The 21,630-nt window shown below is 45.5% G+C and overlaps 1 protein-coding gene across 3 annotated transcripts in view; it reads right to left on the reverse strand.

Moving 5' to 3' along the window:
• EFR3A (EFR3 homolog A) overlaps positions 1-21,087 on the reverse strand; it is a 97,943-nt gene extending 76,856 nt beyond the window's left edge. Inside the window, exons 1-2 of one of the 3 annotated variants that reach the window (XM_069957087.1) lie at positions 20,966-21,087; positions 18,765-18,817 (exon numbers count right to left, since the gene is read on the reverse strand). In XM_069957087.1, coding sequence (XP_069813188.1) covers positions 18,765-18,774 — 10 coding nt within the window. In that variant the 5' untranslated portion in view covers positions 18,775-18,817; positions 20,966-21,087. Of the gene's footprint in view, positions 1-12,509; positions 12,684-18,764; positions 18,818-20,965 lie in introns of those variants that run through there. The other 2 variants (XM_069957088.1, XM_069957089.1) reach the window with 2 other exon arrangements.
• Between the last annotated feature and the right edge of the window lie 543 nt (positions 21,088-21,630).

Consider the following 21,630-nt stretch of genomic DNA (forward strand, 5'->3'; position numbering starts at 1 on the left):
TATAGTAGTTATATACTTGTATACAGGGGCAGTATTATAGCAGTTATAATCTTGTACATGGGGGGCAGTATTATAGTAATACCCGACATCCATAAGTGTGAGTACATACAATTTTCTATAGGGGAATAAAGGATTCACGTCTGTATATAAAGCCACAGAACTCTTTTCCTTTATGAAACACATTAGACATACCTGTAAATATACCCAATTAAAGCAATGCAGGAAGGTGAGGGGCACTGATATATTCCGAAGGTGCATTGCTATAATCTCACATAGTATATACCCACATGATCCTGGATAGCTGGATATCTTATCATTTGTGATTTTTTTCTTAAACACGACTTGTCGATAATTCAGTTTTTATTCCACATAGAAGATAAGTCTCTGCGGCTAAATGATCATGTTTGAGGAGGGCGGATGATATGAGCTTTGCTCCCAAGTCAGCCAGCTGTCATTGGATTTACAGTGGATAAATTATTGCCTGGTAAAAGCCACAGAGGCTAAATGATCAATATAAATGCAGGCAGGCAATGCTATAAACAAGGTCACTTCAATGCCGTTATATGGCACTAACCTGGAATACATCCTTTAAGCTGCCTGGGGAGGAAGGTGTGAGATCCAGGCAACAAAACAAAGCCTCATGCAGAATGACAAGTGTGTGCTTCTATAGGGACGCCTGTCACCGCGCACACCACTAAACTTTATGGCTTGAGAAAATGTTTCTTTTTATTGTCGGGGCGGAATGGGAGACATTTTTCAAGGTGATGTATGACCGGCACCGGAGACTTAATGACACTTGGAAAATAAATGCTGCCTTAAGTTTGTTTTCTTTATTCTTTTTTTTTTTTTAAGCATAAATTGTCCTTTGTGAGTTTTACTTTAAATAAAATGTCCACCTTAAGGGTAAATTCACATGGGCGTCCCGCATAAGAAATCCACAGCTACACCGCAGCTAATCCGCAATACACATATTAATAATAATAAGAATAATAAATGTATTGCGGATTAGCTGCGGTTTTTCTATGCGAGACACCAGTGTGAATTTCCCATCTTACTAAATGGCGAAAATATTTTTCTTTAAAATCAACTGGTTTTAGATAGTTACATAGATTTGTAATTTACTTCTATTGAAAAATCTCCAGTCTTCCAGTACTTATCAGCTGTTTTATGTCCTACAGGAAGTGGTGTATTTTTTCCAGTCTGACACAGTGCTCTCTGCTGCCACCTCTGTCCATGTCAGGAACTGTCCAGAACAGCAGGAAATCCCCATAGAAAACCTGACATGGACAGAGGTGGCAGCAGAGAGAACTGTGTCAGACTGGAAAGAATACACCCCTTCCTGCAGGACATGCAGCAGCTGATAAGTACTGGAAGACTGATTAGTTGATATGGAAAATAGAATTTTTTTTTCTCTAAAGGACCCCTTTAAATATTTTGGTAAAGACATTCATATAGCAAACTTGTCTCTTTTTCCTAATATTCTGCTCTTTTGATCCCATTGTTGACAGCTTGTGTTCTCAGTTAACACAATAGATTGGGGGGGGGGGGGGCACATACTTTTTGCTATCTGCTTGCTTTGTAAGAAAGAGGAGGTTGCGCTACAGATCAACACTTTTAGCTACGGGCCAAATGTCTATACGAGAAAACCCTAAATGGCTGACTTCTTCTCACAGGTTTTATAGCCATTTCCACTCTCTGGGGACATTGGATAGGAATAGAAATGTTGCCTACGATTGTCAGATCGTGTTATGTTACACGGCCCCCATGAGAGCAAGGTTTGTGTCAGGAGACATCTGCATTGTAAAGAGCAAAAAACAAAAAAATATCCCCCGGCGCTCCGCACATTTTAATGTCATTTCATAGTTTACGATGCAGGGACTTTACTAAGTGTATAGTGATCTGTAGGTGCATTAGGCTTCACCGATCCTGCAGCTGAAGAAGATCCCCACAGCAGCAGGCCTCAACATAGGAGACAATCTCCTTATACTGAGAAAGTCAAAGCACCAACACTCACCTCCTGTGATCCTCTGCTGGTGCTGTTCAGACTGTGCACAGTCTTTGCTCTTCACTACTTCCTGGTTCGCCTCTCAACACAAGGAAGTGCCTGCTCAGCAAATCACTGCCTGGGCACAGAGTAGCGGCGGCCTGCCATTGGTGGCAGAGTATGCACTTCCTAGCGACAAGATGTCAACAGGAATAAGTGAACATTGGGGGCCTGGCACTGTCAGAACAGCAGCAGCGGTGGATTTTTTCCAGGTTTGTACTGTTTTTAACCACTATTTAAGCCCTTTAGGACCCATGCCATACCGCTACGCCATTGGGTCCAGAGGCTCTATGAAGGGAGCTCAGGAGCCGAGCTCGCTTCCTTAGAGGGTAAGGAACTGGTACTATTAGCAGCTCGATCCTCACTGTCAATGACAGGCAGTAGCAAAAGCGCTGTCACTTGTCATATGCCCCTTAAAATGCAATTGATCAGGGCGTTCTGTCTGATAGGGACCACCACAGTGTGACGGTGGGAATCCCAATAATTTTTCCTGACTGCTGGAGGTAAAATACTTACCTCCATGCGGTCCGATCAGGAATCCTCTCAAAGTCTGCCTCAGGCACATAACACTGATCGATGCTAGTGCAGCTATAAGCCTTATGCACAGTGTGAATTCAGCCTTACAATCATGTTCGCCTGTGGCTTGGAAAAACGCCCACCTGTCTTTTGTCACAGTAAAGTCAAAGGAATAGTCTGTGGACCCTAGAGACAGGATTGGAACAATATCTTTTTAAAAATATGACAAAGACCCTCCCCCAATTGAAGTTTAAATTATCCCAGTTTCAATTTTAAAAACATATTAAGAATGTGAGTTCACACGTACAGGATCTGCAGCAGATTTGATGGCGCAGATTCAAAGCAAATCAATTCTAGGCCATCAAATCTGCTGCAGATTCAAATCTGTGCTATTAAATCTGCTGCAGATCCTGTACGTGTAAACACACCCCTAAAGTGAATGCACATAACTATACAGCATAGATATCAGTGAGAGACCAGTGTGCTTATACTAGAAGTCCCCCAGTGGGAATAACCCTAACCCCAGGGGGGGGCTTCTAGTATATGTGTAAAAAAAAAAAAAAACTCCCCTAATAAATGTGTGAATACCCCCCTTTCCCCATGTTATAAATAAAAATAAACAAACAAACATGTTTGGTATCGCCGCGTGCGTAATCGCCCAAACTATTAATTTATCACATTCCCGATCTCGCACGGTAAATGGCGCAAGTGCAAAAAAATCCCAAAGTGCAAAGTTGTGCATTTTTGGTCGCATCAAATACAGAAAAATTGTAATAAAAAAAACAATCAAGGTACCGATAGAAAGTACAGATCATGGTGCAAAAAATGACACCTCACACAGCCCCATAGACCAAAGGATAAAAGCGCTATAAGCCTGGGAATGGAGCGATTTTAAGGAATATATTTGTTAACAATGGTTTGAATTTTTTACAGGCCATCAGATACAAGAAAAGTTATACATGTTATATATCGTTGTAATCATATCAACTTGAGGAACATATATAACAAGTCAGTTTTACCCCAGGGCGAGGTGTAAAAACAAAAACCCTCCAAATAAAAGAAATGCATTTTTTATTTCCAATTTCACCACACATTGGATTTTTTTCTGGTTTCGCAGCGTACTTTATGAAAAAGTTCAGCAAAGTACAATTAGTGGCGCAAAAAATAAGGGCTCATGTGGGTTTCTAGGTGAAAAAATGCAACTGCTATGGCCTTTTAAACACAAGGAGGAAAAACGAAAACGCAAAAATTTTAATTGGCCCGGTCCTCTAAGGGTTAAAGACTTTTTTTTTTTTTTTTAAATACTGGCCGGTTCCCGCGATCAGCACCGTTCTTTGGCCATGCACCGTCCTGCTTCTATGCACTGGGGGAGGGGCCCGCTGCCCCCCAATGGGACCATATCCCCTCCCCCCTGTGACGTGGCTCCATTAGAATCACAGAGTAACAGAGGGGAGGGGATATCATCACACTGGGGGCTGCGGGCCTGCCCCCAGAGCATAGAGCCAGGCTGGTGCACAGCCAAAGAACGGCTGGGTTCACACTGTGCATAAGTTTAATAGATGCACTAGGTTAAAAATATCCAAAATATCCAAATAGAGACCGCCAAAGCTTTTATTGGGCTGGTATATGTATAGGGTTTCCAGCTGTAAATTAGTAAGGTATGCTACAGCACGGCCCATGGCTAAGGTATACCAGTGTGCCTATAGAATGGAAAACATCTAAAGACATATGTCAGAGCTATAATGCTTAATACCCAAAGGGAAGGCTGATCTACAATACTAGGGATGGCACTGTAACTACAGGCACAAAACCCCCTATATCTCCTAACGTATTGCTACACCCTACCGTCCTGCACTATACGGGCTACGTTCTTGCACACATGCGGAAAGATGGGCTGAGAGGGGCATTCAATGAGCTGCCGCCTTCTGTGTTCTGACTGACAATGCACCGCTGATGGGAGAAGCCGCTACTCAGAGATTATTTATCTGCAGCTTAGAGACTTCTCCGCAGAATATTACAGTGATAAGTTAAGGTTACAGAGAAGAATCGTGTAGGGGAGAAGTAACATGCTGCAAAATAAGTGAGATAGCGGGATGCTGAAGGCAAGCAACCAGCGCGAAACAGCAGACAAGACTAAGTGCTGTGTCCTGCTGAAAGCTTTATTTGACACAGAGGAATGTGTATAAGGAAGGGGGAGGAGTGACAACCATTTGCATTTGGAAAGGAATTTCAGCTCTATATCCTGCTCAGGCCTCAATACATGAACAGATCATTTAAATTTATCTCCCTGTAAGCAAAGTTACAAAATCCTTTTTTCTTTCTAGTCTCAAGAATTGTAGAGACTGGGCTGAGGTGCATTATGCATGCCTGCTCCCTTCCCCACCCCCTTGCTTGGCTTTTATAGCAATGAGTTTTGTACATCAATTATGCAGAGCAGGGAGGGAGGGGGCATGCATGCTGCAGCTTAGCGCAGCCTCTATGACACTTGAGCTAGGAAGAAAAACATGATTTTATAACTCTGCAAACAGCCATCAGTTAAAGGGAACCTGTCACCAAGACAATGCTATCTAATCTACTGCCGTCATCTTATAGACCAAGAGGAACGGAGCAGATTGATATATATCTTTGTGGGGAAAGAGTCAGTATAAATTGTAACACGTTGATTAAAATCCCTGATCATTCTGTGTTAAGAGTCCAGTGGGCGGTGTCACTCAATGAACTGGACTCTTTAGCATGGAAACAGAGATTTCTATCAATAAAATTATAAGTTATACTGAATATTTTCCCATTAAGATATACATCAATCCGCTCAGCTCCTTCTGCTCTATAACATGATGCCAATAGCTTAGATAATATTTTCATGGTCACAGGTTCCCTTTAAGTGGCAATACCTGTGTTTTATCTCCCTATCGGCAGCTCTGTGCATGATATAGAACGGCAAGATTCTCTTTGAGAGGGGATTATCCAGACTGAAAAAATAAATATATATATGGCCGCTTAATTCCGGTAACAGCACCTCTCCTGTCCCCAGGTTGTGTGTGGTATTACAATTCAACTTCAAAACCCAAAACGGAGGACAGGAGAGGTGCTGGTTCTGGAAGAAGGCAGCCATGTTTTTCTAAGCCTGGGTAAACCCTTTAAAGAAATGCTCCAGATAATAATGATAGTGTGTTATGCTTAGTGCAGGGCCTGAAGGGGACAAAATATAACGGGTATTCTCTCTTTGGGATCATGTGACACTTCTCCTGGTCCTGCACCAGGCACAGCACATGTCATAGGAAACCATGCAGTATGTGAGGAGCACGGGGCAGGTTACCGCACCCCTTGGAGACATCTTGGAATAGCTCAGAATAGACTGGTTTTTGCACAATAGCTGCTATGTACTAGAATGAGATTTTCTCAGCGTATCTCGGCAGCTTTTCTCATTATCACATTACTTGAGAACACCGCCACTTCACCCATCTGAAAATTAGTTAGGCGACACTTTCATCGGCAAAAAAAAGAAAAAAAAAAAGGTTTGTAATCTTCCGCAAATTAGGAAGTAGGACAGACCGGTTAACCGGCTTAAGCGGGCAGGATGTAACAGGGTGGACGGCAATTAACGTCCGCCGAATAAAAAGAGAAATGTATTAAAAACCAAAAGATGTGGACCAACGGAAGGTAAAAGCCGCGGATAATTAAAAGCGCAGGTTCTACGGTAACTGGATTACAAGCTGATGCGTGAGCGTGGGAAGTGGATGCATTGTCATGCAGGAGATGTTGGCGCTTCCAGGTTGATTTGTATATGTGCAAAAAATATATATTACATAGAAACGCGCCTATGTAAAATACATAGGCGCTCTATGTAGTATGAGTAAGCTTTAAAAGGGGTTATCCAGCGCTAAAAAAAATATGGCCACTTTCTTCCAGACAGGCCCACTCTTGTCTCCAGCTTGGGAGGGGTTTTGCTGCTCAGTTCCATTGAAGTGAATGGAGCTTAATTGCAAACCGCACCTGAACTGGAGACAAGAGTCGTGTTGTCTCTGAACAAAAAGTGGCTATGTTTTTGTAGCGCTGGATAACCCCTTTAAGTAATAGGGATGAGAGAACCTCAAGCACGTTCTTCCTGATCTCTCTGCATTTGATTAGTTGGATCCAGCCCTAGAGAGGCCCGGAAAACATAGATACAGCCTGTGACTATATCCATGTTTTCTAGGACTCCCTAGGGCTGCATCCAACCTCTTCAGCCACTGGTAATCAAATGCAGAGAGTACAAGTTCAGGTTAGGTAGTTCAGGTAGTTCATTATTTAACCCCTTAATGACCAATGATGTATCTCATACATCATGGCGCCGTTAAGGGAGTTCAGAGAGGGGCTGCCCCGCGCCCCCCTCTGAACCGCGGCAATCCCAGCTGCCTTCTGCAGCCCGGGACCGCAGCTATTAGGAGGCACGGGCGATTGCCGTGCCTGCCAATAAGAGCATTTAAATGCAGCTGTTAGACATAACAGCTGCATTTAAATGCCCTGCAGTGACTATTTGTGGTGGTCTAGTGGGGGGATCCCCCCTCCGCGATGCGATCGCCGAGAGGGGATCCCTTCTCCTTACCTGGCAGGGACACAGCGTGGGAATGACACTAATCCTGGCTCGGTATTCTATGTATCTGGTCTGCAGCAGACCAGTACAATAGAGCACCGGTCTAATGGATTGGTGCTCTATTATATACACAGTATTGATCCCAATGGGAGATCAGTGCTGTGTATATAGAAATCCCTGGGGGCTTCTAATTTATGTGAAAGTTCAAAAAAAAATAAAGTGTTTTTTTAATAATAAAAAATCCCCTCCCCTAATAAAAGCCCAAATCACCCCCTTTTCCCATTTAATAAATAAAACAAACAAACATATTTGGTATCGCCGCGTGCGTAATCGCCCCAACTAGTAAATTATCCCATTCCTGATCTCGCACGGTAAACGGCGTTAGCGCAAAAACCCACCAAAGTGCAAAATTGTGCATTTTTGGTCGCATCAAACCTAGAAAAACTGTAATAAAAAGTGATCAAAAAGTTGCATATACAAAAACATGGTACCGATAGAAAGAACACATCATAGCGCATAAAATGACACCTGACACAGCCCCATAGACCAAAGGATAAAAGCGTTATATGGATTGGAATAGAGCAAAATAAGGAACATTTAGTTTTAGATTTACCATTTTTTTTTAAATAAAATTGTGTTTTCATAATTTTCATTTTCACCACACATATATATTTTTTTCGGTTTCGCTGCATATTTTATGCAACAAGTAAGTCAGTCATTGCAAATTAAAATTCGTGACGCAAAAAATAAGGGCCCATGTGGGTCTGTAGGTGAAAAAATACAAGCGCTATGGCCTTTTCAACACGAGGAAGAAAAAACTAAAGTGGAAAAATGAAAATTGGCTTAGAACTTAAGGGGTTAATTGGAGTTGGCCGCACATTTATACAGAAAGATGTGCAGCTGACTAGCAATGACTTTAATAACTGCACAAAAGATGCGATAAAACAAAAAAATATATATATTTTCATTCATCGGCTGATCGATGACCCTTATTACACGGACTAATTATCGGCAATAAATGTTTCTGGCGGCCAACAACTGACCCATTTAAAAGATTATTTTTAGGATGGTTTTATAATTCATATTTAACCCCATGGCAAATATGTTCGACAATGATGAACAGCTGCAGCACTGCAATCATATCAATGATAGTCTATGCTATGGCATCCTAAATATAGTAAACCCAATTTTATCATGTAAAAACCTCAAACAGTATAGAATGCTGAAAACCACCCCAGGCTACACAGCACAAAGTAATGAAATATACAATGTATTGCACACTAACCCCTATGGTAAAGCAGTAAACAAGCTACCAACACTGTGATACAATGAATAGAAAGTAACTGAGCTAACCTGCTGTAACAGTGTACATATGAAACTCTCGCAGGTAAAGTGGTCAGTACATTAGTAAACGTAGATGGGATGTGACACGTACCCACAATAGTGCACTGCTCGCCACACGTGTGTTTTGTCTCCTTCGTCAGGGGGGCACAGAACATGCCTGGGGTGCTGTTCTTCAAAGTGTGATTTTCAGCATTCTTTACTGTGAGACTTTTAAATAATAGAATTGCTTTACTAAATTTATGATGTCATAGACTATCATTGATATGATCTTGGCACACAACGTCTTTTTTATGTAGGATATAGTTATATTTATTAGACAGTGGATCAGTAATTGTATCTCTATAATAGGATATTTCGAATTTGTGCATAGTTACATAGACTGCCACCTCTGTCCATGTCAGGAACTGTCCAGAGCGGGAGAGGTTTCCTATGGGGATTTGCTGCTGCTCTGGACAGTTCCTGACATGGACAGAGGTGGCAGCAGAGAGCACTGTGTCAGACTGGAAAGAATACAGCACTTCCTGCAGGACATACAGCAGCTCATAAGTACTGGAAGACTTGAGATTTTTAAACAGAAGTCAATTACAAATCTATATATGCAAACAGGGGTCCATGGAGCCTCAGATGAGAGTATTAAAAAACAGGAACAGCCAGATATCCCTCCAGGGAAGGAAAACCTGTTGCCTCCCAGTGGGGAGATCACCAGACCACCCTGGTACGTAGCCCCTTAAGTCCCACTCTGTTGTGAGTATTGGAACATAAATAGGGAAATACAAGGGTGGCCCCATTTGCGTCAAAGTCTAACTCTGTTCCGAAACAGACAGCTGTTTTGGGGTATTTGCCCCTCGTCAGTGTGGAGAAAAATTCTGGCTAATGGGGGCAATGAAAAGTAGACCAACAAAACACAGCAGTCACGGAGCTCAGGGAGATCAGCAAAAAATAAATTTTAAGGGGGCAATGTTTTAATGGAGACTCCTAAATGAGTACTTCATTGGATTTTTTTCACTGATCTCCCTGAGCTCAGTGATCGCTGTGTTTTGTTGGTCTACAAATCTATATAACTTTCTGACACCAGTTCATCTGAAAACTTATCATCTGAGTACTTCTTTAGTGTCATTTAAGCGTCATCTAAATGTAATTTTTCCAGAAATCCATAAGTATTAATAGTAAAAGTGATTTTAAGAAACACTCTAATAGGTTTTATTAAGCAAAAGTTTCCTTCTGTACTTAAAAAGCTGTTTTCCTACCTCCCACACTTCAGAAGAAGCAGGATTTCTGTATCCATGCCCTATAGAGAGAAGAGGGGTCGAAGGGAATGATTGAGCATGGAGAGGAGTAAAGCAGGGCTGTACAAAACCTCACCCTGCAATCTTCTCTCACCAAGTTTCCAGATAAACAGTGACCTTTCTGACCTGTGAATCCAGCGTTTTATGGGCCCAGTCTCCAAACTGTACAGCCCCTTGTCTTCTCTCTCAGCTCACTCATCCCCCTTGCCCCCCCCCCATAGGTTATAATAGGAAAAGCAGGGAGGTAGGGAAAGTGCTTTTTGAGTACAGAAAGAGGCTTTTTTCACAGAGATTCTTGTACTTAAATCGCTTGTATTATTGATTTTTAAAAAAAAAAAAAAAAAGTTAAATGACAGGTACACTTTAAGTTAACTATATATACACTTGCTCAGCAAACTCCAGCTCTCTTTCGACCAATCCCCTTGCCCCCATATAAGTCTACTAGAGATGAGCGAACCGGGTTCGGGTTCGAGTCCATTCGATTAGCATTTGATTAGCTGGGGCTGCTGAAGTTGGATAAAGCTCTAAGGTTGTCTGGAAAACATGGATACAGCCAATGACTATATCCATGTTTTCCACATAGTCTTAGGGATTTACCCAACTTCAGCAGCCACTGCTAATCAAATGCTGAAAGTTTGGGTGGACTCGACCATGCTCCAGGTTCGCTCATCTCTGAGCGCGCATAGGAGAGAATGTGAGCAGAAAGAACTAGAGTTTAGTGTGTATGGCCACCTTTAGGCTCTGTTCACACCTTTTTCAAGGCACATGAGAGGTGTATGTGAGGATCAGTCCTCAGCGTAGACTGCGATGTGCCCATGGGCCTCCATGCACCCGGTCTCCTTAAGGACATACTAAACTCTAAGACGCAGAAAACTGCCCTGCTACACAAAGACGGCAATAAACATGTGCAGTCGGATACGCAGTGGGATAACATATCAGCTTTACAGCTGCACCAGGTATTGATGGAGCCGGAGTAAAAGTGACATTTAGAAGTAAATGAGCGCAGGCACGCCACAAAGCTCGGCTCTGGATCAGCAGTTCATTTAGCCCCTTTAAGTACTAATCCTATCAAAGCCAGGCTTTACGCCGTGATATTTAAAGGCTGGAGCTGTGCTGAGGCGGACGGGAGCGGCGACGCACGAGGTAATAAGCAGAACACTGGGGCGTAAAGATTGTGCAGCGGGAAATGTCAGCAGCGCTGGCACACTGGCACTACGTTCCGGTATAAGAATGAGCAGGACGGCTGAGCTCCCGCCTTGCCTGTCTGACAGAATGGATTTGGTTCACATTACACTGGCATATCTATCATCCAGCATCACTAAAATCTGATGTACACACCCCGGTTGCCGTAGAAACCTGTGCGTACCGCACCTCGCCCGCCGCAGAACCCTGTGAGGTACACACCCCAGCCGCCACAGAACCCTGTGAGGTACACACCCCGGCCGCCACAGAACCCTGTGAGGTCTGCATCCTGGCTGCAGAACCCTGTGAGGTACACACCCCTGAGCTACAGAACAGTGTCAGGTACACACCCCGGCCCCCGCAGAACCCTGTGAGGTACACACCACAGCCCCCGCAGAGCCCTGTGAGGTACACACACAGGAACAACCTAACTTTGGGAGCCATTCAGACCATTTGTATTTTGTGTTTGGCGGCCAGTGTAACCACCATAGTCCTGAACATGAAATAACTCAGGGATCCCCTGGCTCATGAATATTACAAACACGTCACCGGACCCCCATCATATCTGCATACACCTCACCGGACCCCCATCATATCTGCATACACTTCACCAGGCCCCTATCATATCTGCATACAATGGTGGATGGAAGCGCACATACTACATTCCCTTTATAGATGTCTGAGGATGAAGATGCTCCTTGTGTAATGGTGATCTATCAGCAGTAGGACACGCCGGGCAGTATCAGACGCTGTTACAACTGCGATATATATTACATACACGCCGGGCAGCATGAGACGCTGGTACAGCTGTGATATATATTACATACACACCGGGCAGCATGAGATGCTGGTACAGCAGTGATATATATTACATGCACACCGGGCAGCATTAGACACTGTTACAGTTGTGATATATATTACATACACGTCGGGCAGCATGAGACGCTGGTACAGCTGTGATATATATTACATACACGCCGGGCAGCATAAGACGCTGTTACATCTGTGATATATATTACATACACGTCGGGCAGTATCAGACGCTGGTACAGCTGTGATATATATTACATACACGTCGGGCAGCATGAGACGCTGGTACAGCTGTGATATATATTACATGCACACCGGGCAGCATAAGACGCTGTTACATCTGTGATATATATTACATACACGTCGGGCAGTATCAGACGCTGGTACAGCTGTGATATATATTACATACACGTCGGGCAGCATGAGACGCTGGTACAGCTGTGATATATATTACATACACGTCGGGCAGTATCAGACGCTGGTACAGCTGTGATATATATTACATACACGTTGGGCAGCAGGAGACGCTGTTACAGCTATGATATATATTACATACACGCCTGCTCACGCTGCTTCCCCGACGCCAGGTTCCAGTCCAGTGCAAAAAAAGCAGCTATACGCTATATACACGGCTGCTATTCTTGTGATGGACGGACACTGACAAAGGAGTTAGTATCACAATTTGCAGCCTCTAAACAAGGACACAGGGTATTTAATCCTCTTAAAGGAAGGGGAAAAAATAAATCTAACTCACCATATGGTGCCAGGAATATCAGAGAATACGCCGCTCTCACCGGAGCCAGATTGCTTTCTCTATTGTTTCTCTTTTGCTTTGAAAAAAAAAATAAAAAATAATAGAGGACGGTCAGCCGCCCCACAAAGACTGCGGGGATCCCTGGGATGGACTCTGGATATTGATGAGGGGCTATGGCGTAAAATAGAAGGTCAGCAGGAGTAAAAATCTCCTTGATGCTTGGTGAACACCTTAGGGCTAGCCCTGTATAAAGGAGGTGCACTGGTTGCTCCTGCACTACAGCAGACTGCCCTGGTCCCTGATCGCTGCGCCACGCTCGCACTTTGATCTTTCAGTACAGAACTGTTCAAAGGGCATCGAGACATGATGCTTCCCAGAGTCGCCCGGGTCCTGATTGTTAGTAGAGTCCGGAATAAGGTTGTGATCAAAGTGATATCTACTGAGTTCAGATGTCCAGACGGCTGCGTGCAGCCGGCAGTGCAAAGTCTAAGCACAGAAATAGGAGAAGGATATAAAAAAAAAAAAAGTTCATTAGGCTACAATGTCTTCAATAGGAGCAATGGAAGGAGGCATCTGGTCTGATGGATCCCGTTCTCCATCATGTGAATGGCCGGGTGTGTGTGGCACTTACCTGGGGAGGAGGTGGCACCAGGATGCACTGTGGGAAGATGATAAGATGGCGGCAGCAGTATGATGGGCAATGTTCTGCTGGAGACCTTGTGTCCTGGCATCATGTGGATGTTACTGGGACACCGACCACCTACCTAACCATTGTACACACCAAGTCCGTCCCTCCATGGCAGAGGGACCCCCTAATATATGTAATAGATAATACCCTGGGGGCCACACTGCAGACTAGTTATGTCACGATACCAGAATTTTCAGTTCGATACCGATACTAACATTTTTATTTCGATACTCAATACCAGTTCGATACTTACTAAAATATTTAACACAACAATAGAAATATAATACTCCCTAGACAGCGAATATAATAAACCTGAAATGTTTTCTATACTCTTCAGGCCTGCACTATTACAGAGATACCAATTTATAGAGCTTTTTTTTTATTTTTTTATTACGTTAAAAGTAAAGGATTGCGTTTTTTACATAACTGTGTACAGAGTACAGCGATCACTCAGACAACTCCGCTATACACTGCTCACTCGGCTCCGCTATACACTGCTCACTCGGCTCCGCTATACACTGCTCACTCGGCTCTGCTATACACATACTTATGCTGATGTCGGCACCTCACAGCCCCTGCACCTCCCCCACCTGCCAGCCGGCTGGATCCTCACATGTGTCCTTTCTCTCGGACCTCCCGCTCTCCCTCTCCAGCCTTCTCCTCCTTCCTCCCTCTCCGTCCTCCTCTCCCTCTCCAGCCTTCTCCTCCTTCCTCCTCTCTCCCTCTCCGTCCTCCTCTCCCTCTCCAGCCGCGGAGACCTCCGTGCAGCTCCGGCTCCTCTGCATAAATCATTTCAGCGGGGGTCTGCTACACACAGTAGCCGACCCCTGCTGCATATGGAGCGGGCTTAGGAGGGGTCAGGTGCCGCTGTCAGTGTGACAGCGGCATCTACACAGTTACATAGCCGGCACTAGCGATCGCAAAGTGCCGACTATTTAAAATTGGCGCCGCCGGGAGCGGAAGGAGAGAGAACAGAGGAGGAGACTGCAGGGGCAGTGAGAGGCACATAGAGAACACGGCCGGCGCTCAGCTAGCCGCCGGCCGTGTTCTTTGCGTTATACTTTATGTTAAGTTGCCTAATAGTACAGCTTTAACATAAAGTATCGATACCAGGAAATCCTGGTACCGAACCGTTTTTTTAGCCCGAAATATCGATAGTAGTATCGATATTTCGGTGCATCGTGCATCTCTGCTGCAGACATTGTTCAGGACAGAGGGATCAAGATGGTAACTCCTGATCTCAATCTGATTGATCATCTGTAAGATGGGCTGGAGAAACAAGGCCCATGCATGGAGGCCGCACTGGAATTAAAAGGGGTATTCTGGTGAATATCTTTTTCTTTCAAATTAACTGGTTTCACAAAGTTATATAGATTTGTAATTTACTTCTATTCAGAAATCTCAAGTCTTCCAGTACTTATCAGCTGCTGTAAGTCCTGCAGGAAGTGGTGTATTCTCTCCAGTCTGACACAGTGCTCTCTGCTGCCACCTCTGTCCATGTGAAGAACTGTCCAGAGCAGGAAAGGTTTTCTGTTTCAATATATTTTATTAGGTTTGAACAAAATTTGAGGTTTTCTATGGGGATTTGCTGCTGCTCTGGACAGTTCCTGACATGGACAGAGGTGGCAGCAGAGAGCACTGTGTGAGACTGGAAAGAATACACCACTTCCTGCAGGACATACAGCAGCTGATAAGTTTGGGAAGACTGGAAATTTTTAAACAGAAGTAAATTACAAATCTATATAACCTTCTGAAAACAGTTTATTTTAAAGAAAAAGATTTTCGCCAGAGTATCCCTTTAAGGGATCTGTCAGCTGTATGAGTCCTATGTAAGAGCAGGATGTTACAGCTGCAGGTCCACACTCCTAGAAGCCAAAGCTACAAAAAAGATTTAGGGCTGTTCAGCTAAGACAAGCAAAAAGACGCCAAAAAACTTATAGTTGTCCCGTGTACTGACGAGGATAGTGTCTCTCCCGATCCCTCAGGGCAATGATTGACAGGCTGCTGTGTAAGCACATACACCTTACAGCTCATCCATCAGTGCCCTAAGGGGGCCAGGGGAGGTAAGGGGAGGCAGGGATAAGGCTAGGTGACGTGATTTTACCTGCTTACACCATACCTGTGGGACTACACTTAAATATATAGGTCTCTGAATCAGAAGATGATCAGAACGTGAAAGAAAGATGGTCTGGAAGGAAGAAAGGAATGGGAACTCTCGCTCACAATGATATTTTCCAGGAACTCTGACGCATATGTTAAGTTTGCAATACTTTAATACACTGCGCATGAGTAATACCGCCCCATATTTTGTCTATAAGGGTATATTCACACAGGCGGGCTCGCAGCGAGATTCTCGCTGCGAGCCCGGCAGGTCCTGGCAGTTCCCATAAACTACATACTTGCTGCGGTCTAAACGACCGCAGCGAGTATGTAATTATACCGCGCTTAACCCCTTCTACTCCCGCCGGCTGTAAGCAGCATACATTACCTGTCCTTGCTGCACGGGTCCGGCGTCCTGCTCTCCCGTCCGGCCAATTAGTGTGTTGCCCAGCCGCAGCCACTGATTGGCCGGGCGGGAGAGCAGGACGCCGGACCCGTGCAGCAAGGACAGGTAATGTATGCTGTTTACAGCGGGGGAGCCGGCGGGAGTAGAAGGGGTTAAGCGCGGTATAATTACATACTCGCTGCGGTCGTTTAGACCGCAGCAAGTATGTAGTTTATGGGAACTGACAGGACCTGCCGGGCTCGCAGCGAGAATCTCGCTGCGAGCCCGCCCGTGTGAATATACCCTAAAAGTTAATACAAACAATAAAGGGGGCGCTTTCCCAACTTATGTTACTGATACGTACATCAGCTGTCTGTGATGTTAAGTTGTAAGCAGAACTGCAGCTGCTAACTCTCATTAGGAACCATCCTATCCTGGGGAGTGTCTGGCTTCTTAAAGTCAGGCAAAACAAAAGTTAAACTTATCAGCAGACCGGACTATAATACTGACTACATGACTGCATAATCACCCTGTAACACTAGAATTAATGATTGCGTGTATCGGACTTTAGTTTTCGCTTATAACAATCAGACAGTACGCTAAAAAAAAAAGCAAAAACCATAGAAACAAGTCAGCGCTTCACTTCTGATCTTACCACAGGGCTCCAGACTAAAAAATTTACCTAGGAGCCATTGGCTCCTAACCTGAAAAATTTAGGCGCCAAATAGAATATTTGGTCGCCAACATTTTAAACCATGTAAAATTAATGTTATGTTACTTGGGACTTACTGTGTGCAGAGGCCACAGCAGCATCCTCCTCCTCCTCCTCCTTTAGATCCTTTCTTTTCTTAGTTTGAAAATGTTCAACATGGAAACTTGCAACTTGACAACCATATCCAGTCTGACAACCATATCCAGTCTGACTCAGTACTTCAGCTTCACTTGGCTAGCCTTTTAATGAGGCTTACTCTTCTGAACTTGAACTTAAAGGGAACCTGTCGACCCCCGTACCGGGGTGACAGGCTCCCAACCCCCCATTAGAGCCCCCTATACTCACCTCATCTTCACCCCGCTTCTGAAGATGGTCGGGTCACGGAGATCTCAGCCGCTGCAGCCCGGCGTGCGCTGAGAGATGAGTCCAACACTCATAGAGAATGACGGGAGAGTCCAGCGCTCTGTCATTCTCTATGAGCGTTGGACTCATCTCTCAGTGTGCGCGCCGGGCTGCAGCGGCTGAGATCTCCGTGACCCGACCATCTTCAGAAGCGGGACCCGGCGCGATGAGGTGAGTATAGGGGGTTCTAATGGGGATTGGGAGCCTGTCACCCCGTCACCGGGGGAGACAGGTTCCCTTTAAAAGCTTGCAACAGTCTATACATACTGAGCTAGACTTATATATATAGATAGATAGATATATCTCTCACCTAGTGACTAATGCAAGTGACCCCCTACAATACAGACACCTGAGGGGCCCTGATAATAATAATTGTGCATATATCTATCTCCCAGTGTCTGCAGCCAGTTTGCCCTACACCTATAGATGGCCCCCTCCCCTTATAGATGACCCCCTCTACCCCCATTATAGATGCCCCCTCTCCCCCCCCATTATAGATGCCCCCTCTTCTCCCCCCCTTATAGATACCCCCTCCCCTTATGGATGACCCCCTCTACCCCCATTATAGATGCCCCCTCCTCCCCCCCATTATAGATGCCCCCTCCTCCCCCCCATTATAGATGCCCCCTCCCCCCCCCCCCCATTATAGATGCCCCCTCCTCCCCCCCATTATAGATGCCCCCTCCTCCCCCCCATTATAGATGCCCCCTCCTCCCCCCCATTATAGATGCCCCCTCTCCCCCCCCATTATAGATGCCCCCTCCTCCCCCCCATTATAGATGCCCCCTCCTCCCCCCCATTATAGATGCCCCCTCTCCCCCCCTTATAGATACCCCCTCCCCTTATAGATGCCCCCTCTCCCCCCCATTATAGATGCCCCCTCTTCTCCCCCCATTATAGATGCCCCCTCTTCTCCCCCCATTATAGATGCCCCCTCTCCCCCCCTTATAGATACCCCCTCCCCTTATAGATGCCCCCTCTTCTCCCCCCATTATAGATGCCCCCTCTTCTCCCCCCATTATAGATGCCCCCTCTTCTCCCCCCATTATAGATGCCCCCTCTTCTCCCCCCATTATAGATGGCCCCTCTTCTCCCCCCATTATAGATGCCCCCTCTTCTCCCCCCATTATAGATGCCCCCTCTTCTCCCCCCATTATAGATGCCCCCTCTTCTCCCCCCATTATAGATGGCCCCTCTTCTCCCCCATTATAGATGCCCCCCCCCCCCTTTCCTCTATGCTAAGCAATATTTAAAAAAAACAAACACACAAACTCACCTGACAATCCGCTCCCCCGGCGATCCTCTTCTTCTTCGGACGCTGTCCCCGGCTGATGCGCGGCTGCCGGGGGTGTCCTGTCCTATCCCCGGCAGCGCGGCGCATCAGTGAGCTCCCTGTACGCCGGGGCTGTGACTTCTGACACAGGAAGCGTCTCTGACGTGCGCTTCCTGTGCCGGAAGTCAGGGCCCCAGGCAGCTCACTGATGCGCCGCGCTGCCGGGGATAGGACGGGACACCCCCGGCAGCCGCGCATCAGCCGCGCATCTTAAAGAGACAGCGCGCCGCCGCCGGGGCCAGTCGCAAATGGCGCCCAGATTAATAAATCTGGGCGCCATTTGCAAAATGTCAGTCGCATTGGCGACCATTTTGGTCGCCATCTGGAGCCCTGTACCATGTAAGTATCATTCTAACACACCATGTAAAATGTGCAGCCTCAGAGGCCAGAGGAGCACACACATTTAACCCTTTGAAGAGCAACTTCATTTTTGCTCCCAAGTGCCATAAAGCAGACGTGTTACACAGCAAGTAAATAGGTGGACCAGGACACAGGGACGGGTCAGCAAATGAAGATGCAGCTGCCAAAATAACATGTATAATTTATCAATGGAGGTCCCAGGGGAGCCCTTTATTAGTCACACATGTGGAAATCCTGACCGGTGGGTAGTGGGGAGAGGTTTAGTGGAATGGTACCTGCAGGCATGGTATGGATCGCAAGGCTTGTTCCAGATCACCAAGCTTCAACCCTGGAAAAAGAAATGAATACAATTAAAAAGTCACCCCAACTTGTCCAATCACAGAAGAGCAAATAGCAGCACCCCAACAAATCTACAGGTGAAGTAGTACTGTGCTCTAAACAATACCAGAAAGGGGGGGAGAAGTAGTACTGTGCTCTGATCAATACCAGAGGGGAGAAGTAGTACTGTGCTCTGATCAATACCAGAGGGGAGAAGTAGTACTGTGCTCTGATCAATACCAGAGGGGAGAAGTAGTACTGTGCTCTGATCAATACCAGAGGGGAGAAGTAGTACTGTGCTCTGATCAATACCAGAGGGGAGAAGTAGTACTGTGCTCTGATCAATACCAGAGGGGAGAAGTAGTACTGTGCTCTGATCAATACCAGGAAGGGGGGAGAGGTAGTACTGTGCTCTGATCAATACCAGAGGTGAGAAGTAGTACTGTGCTCTGATCAATACCAGAGGGGAGCAGTAGTACTGTGCTCTGATCAATACCAGAGGGGAGCAGTAGTACTGTGCTCTGATCAATACCAGAGGGGAGAAGTAGTACTGTGTTCTGATCAATACCCGAGGGGAGAAGTAGTACTGTGTTCTGATCAATACCAAAGGTGAGAAGTATTACTGTGCTCTGATCAATACCAGAGGGGAGAAGTAGTACTGTGCTCTGATCAATACCAGGGGGGAGAAGTAGTACTGTGCTCTGATCAATACCAGAGGTGAGAAGTAGTACTGTGCTCTGATCAATACCAGAGGTCAGAAGTAGTACTGTGCTCTGATCAATACCAGAAACACTAGTATAACAGCTGGGAGAAGTAGTACTGTGCCATTCTTCAGAGTGACCCGGGCACATTGAGGGTGTAGAGTAGAGTAGTTGGTGCCCGGTGTCTGATCAGTGGCGCTCCGGTCTATGGGCCCTGACTGGTGCTGGGCGAGAATTGTGCTGCTCAAATCACTTTAAGCCACATTAGAGCTCTGGCAGTATACCGGCAATTGTAGCATCCCACCGAAGCTCTAATGTGTCTTATAGAAACCTATTGCATTTTTTTTATTGTAATTTATTTACATTTCAGCCTAAAGTATAAAATATAGACTGGTGTAAACTGCCCAGGGCAACCAATCAGAGTTTAGCTATCAGAGCTGTAAGCTGAGCTGTGATTGGCTGCTAAGGGCAGGTTACACCAGTCTATATTTTTGACCCTTTGATAAATCCTCCCTTTTGTTTAAAGCAGGCACCCGACTCTCTGCCGAGCAGCAGCATAGATTTCCTATAGTGAGGTAGAGTGTGTGCTGCACCATTCACACAGGGACTCCCCCAATGATCAGACATGTCACCTATGCAGACCTTTCCTCTACAGCGGCCACTACAGGATGAGTGTGGTAATACATGGCGGCCACATAACATATTAAAGGGGCACTCCAGCAAAGCTATTTTTCTTTCAAATCAACTGGTGCAAAAATGTGCCAGAGATTTGTAATTTACTTCTAAAAAGTCTTCCAGTACTTCTCAGCTGCTGTACGTCTTGCAGGAAGTGGTGTATTCTTTCCAGTCTGACACAGTGCTCTCTGCTGCCACCTCTGTCCATGTCAGGAACTGTCCAGAGCAGGAGAGGTTTTCTATGGGGATTTGCTGCTGCTCTGGACAGTTCCTGACATGGACAGGGGTGGCAGCAGAGAGCACTGTGTCAGACTGGAAAGAATACACCACTTCCTGCAGAACATACAGCAGCTGATAAGTACTGGAAGACTGAATATTTCAAAGTGATAGTTAAAAAATAAAAATTCAACTTGTGCTAGAAAGTTCCAGAGAGTTGTACGTTACTTCTATTAAAAAATCTCCAGTCTTCCAGTACTTATCAGCTGCTGTATGTCCTGCAGGAAGTGGTATATTCTCTCCAGTCTATATACATGTATGTTATATACAATTATTATACACTGACCTGTCACACTATATACATATATCTGCACTACTGTCTGTTATATAGAGTTATTACATGGCAGTGTGACTAGTAGGATACATGTAGTCGGGTTATGACGTCACACCTGGCTGTTATATAGATTTCCTGTCATACATTCATATACACCCCTGATAATACTCCGTGTCTCCTTCCTCACAGGGTCCCCGCAGCCCGCCCCTCTGTGCCCGGGTGTAGGACGTACCTCCCCGGTGTCTCAGGCCCCGCCGCCGCTTCTTACACCGTAAACAGGAGACAAGTCCCGGAAACTCGCAGGATATCAGGGGGATAAACGCCACAACACTTCCCTGCCGCGGAAGGACACGCCCACCCAAACCCGGCGACAGCCAATCAGCAGAGGCGACTGAAGCTCTCCACCAATCACTGAGCATCTTGCCTCTGACCCCGGCTCAGCCGCGCACTAGAGACGGGATCTGATTGGCTGATGATATTGTTATGCCATAGTAACCAGTGTTGGTATGTGACCCGGGTCTGATCTGCGTTCCAAGAGGGAGAGATTATAATCCCACAGCACGTACTGACCTGTCTGCGTCTATGCGAAGAGCGGCGGCCATGTTTGTGAGGACTAGAAGGCTCTGATTTATTAGGTAAGTAAAGTGGTGTATGGAGTTCCTATGGCAGTGCTCCCCTCCCAAGCTGAAGAGCCACAGTTTGGGGAAAATAGTGCAATGTCTGGTTTACATATTAAACAAAATAATTCTAATATAACAAATATTAATAATATACCTAAATATTAATGAAAGTTTACAAAGAATTAAAGAGAGGAGATTTATTGTCTTATAATAAGAGTCTCTTTGTTGCCCATAGCAACCAATCACAGCTCAGCTTTCATTTCTCATATTGCTCTGG

Source organism: Dendropsophus ebraccatus, chromosome 2 (assembly GCF_027789765.1).
Source record: "Dendropsophus ebraccatus isolate aDenEbr1 chromosome 2, aDenEbr1.pat, whole genome shotgun sequence".
NCBI classification, from domain to species: Eukaryota; Metazoa; Chordata; class Amphibia; order Anura; family Hylidae; genus Dendropsophus; species Dendropsophus ebraccatus.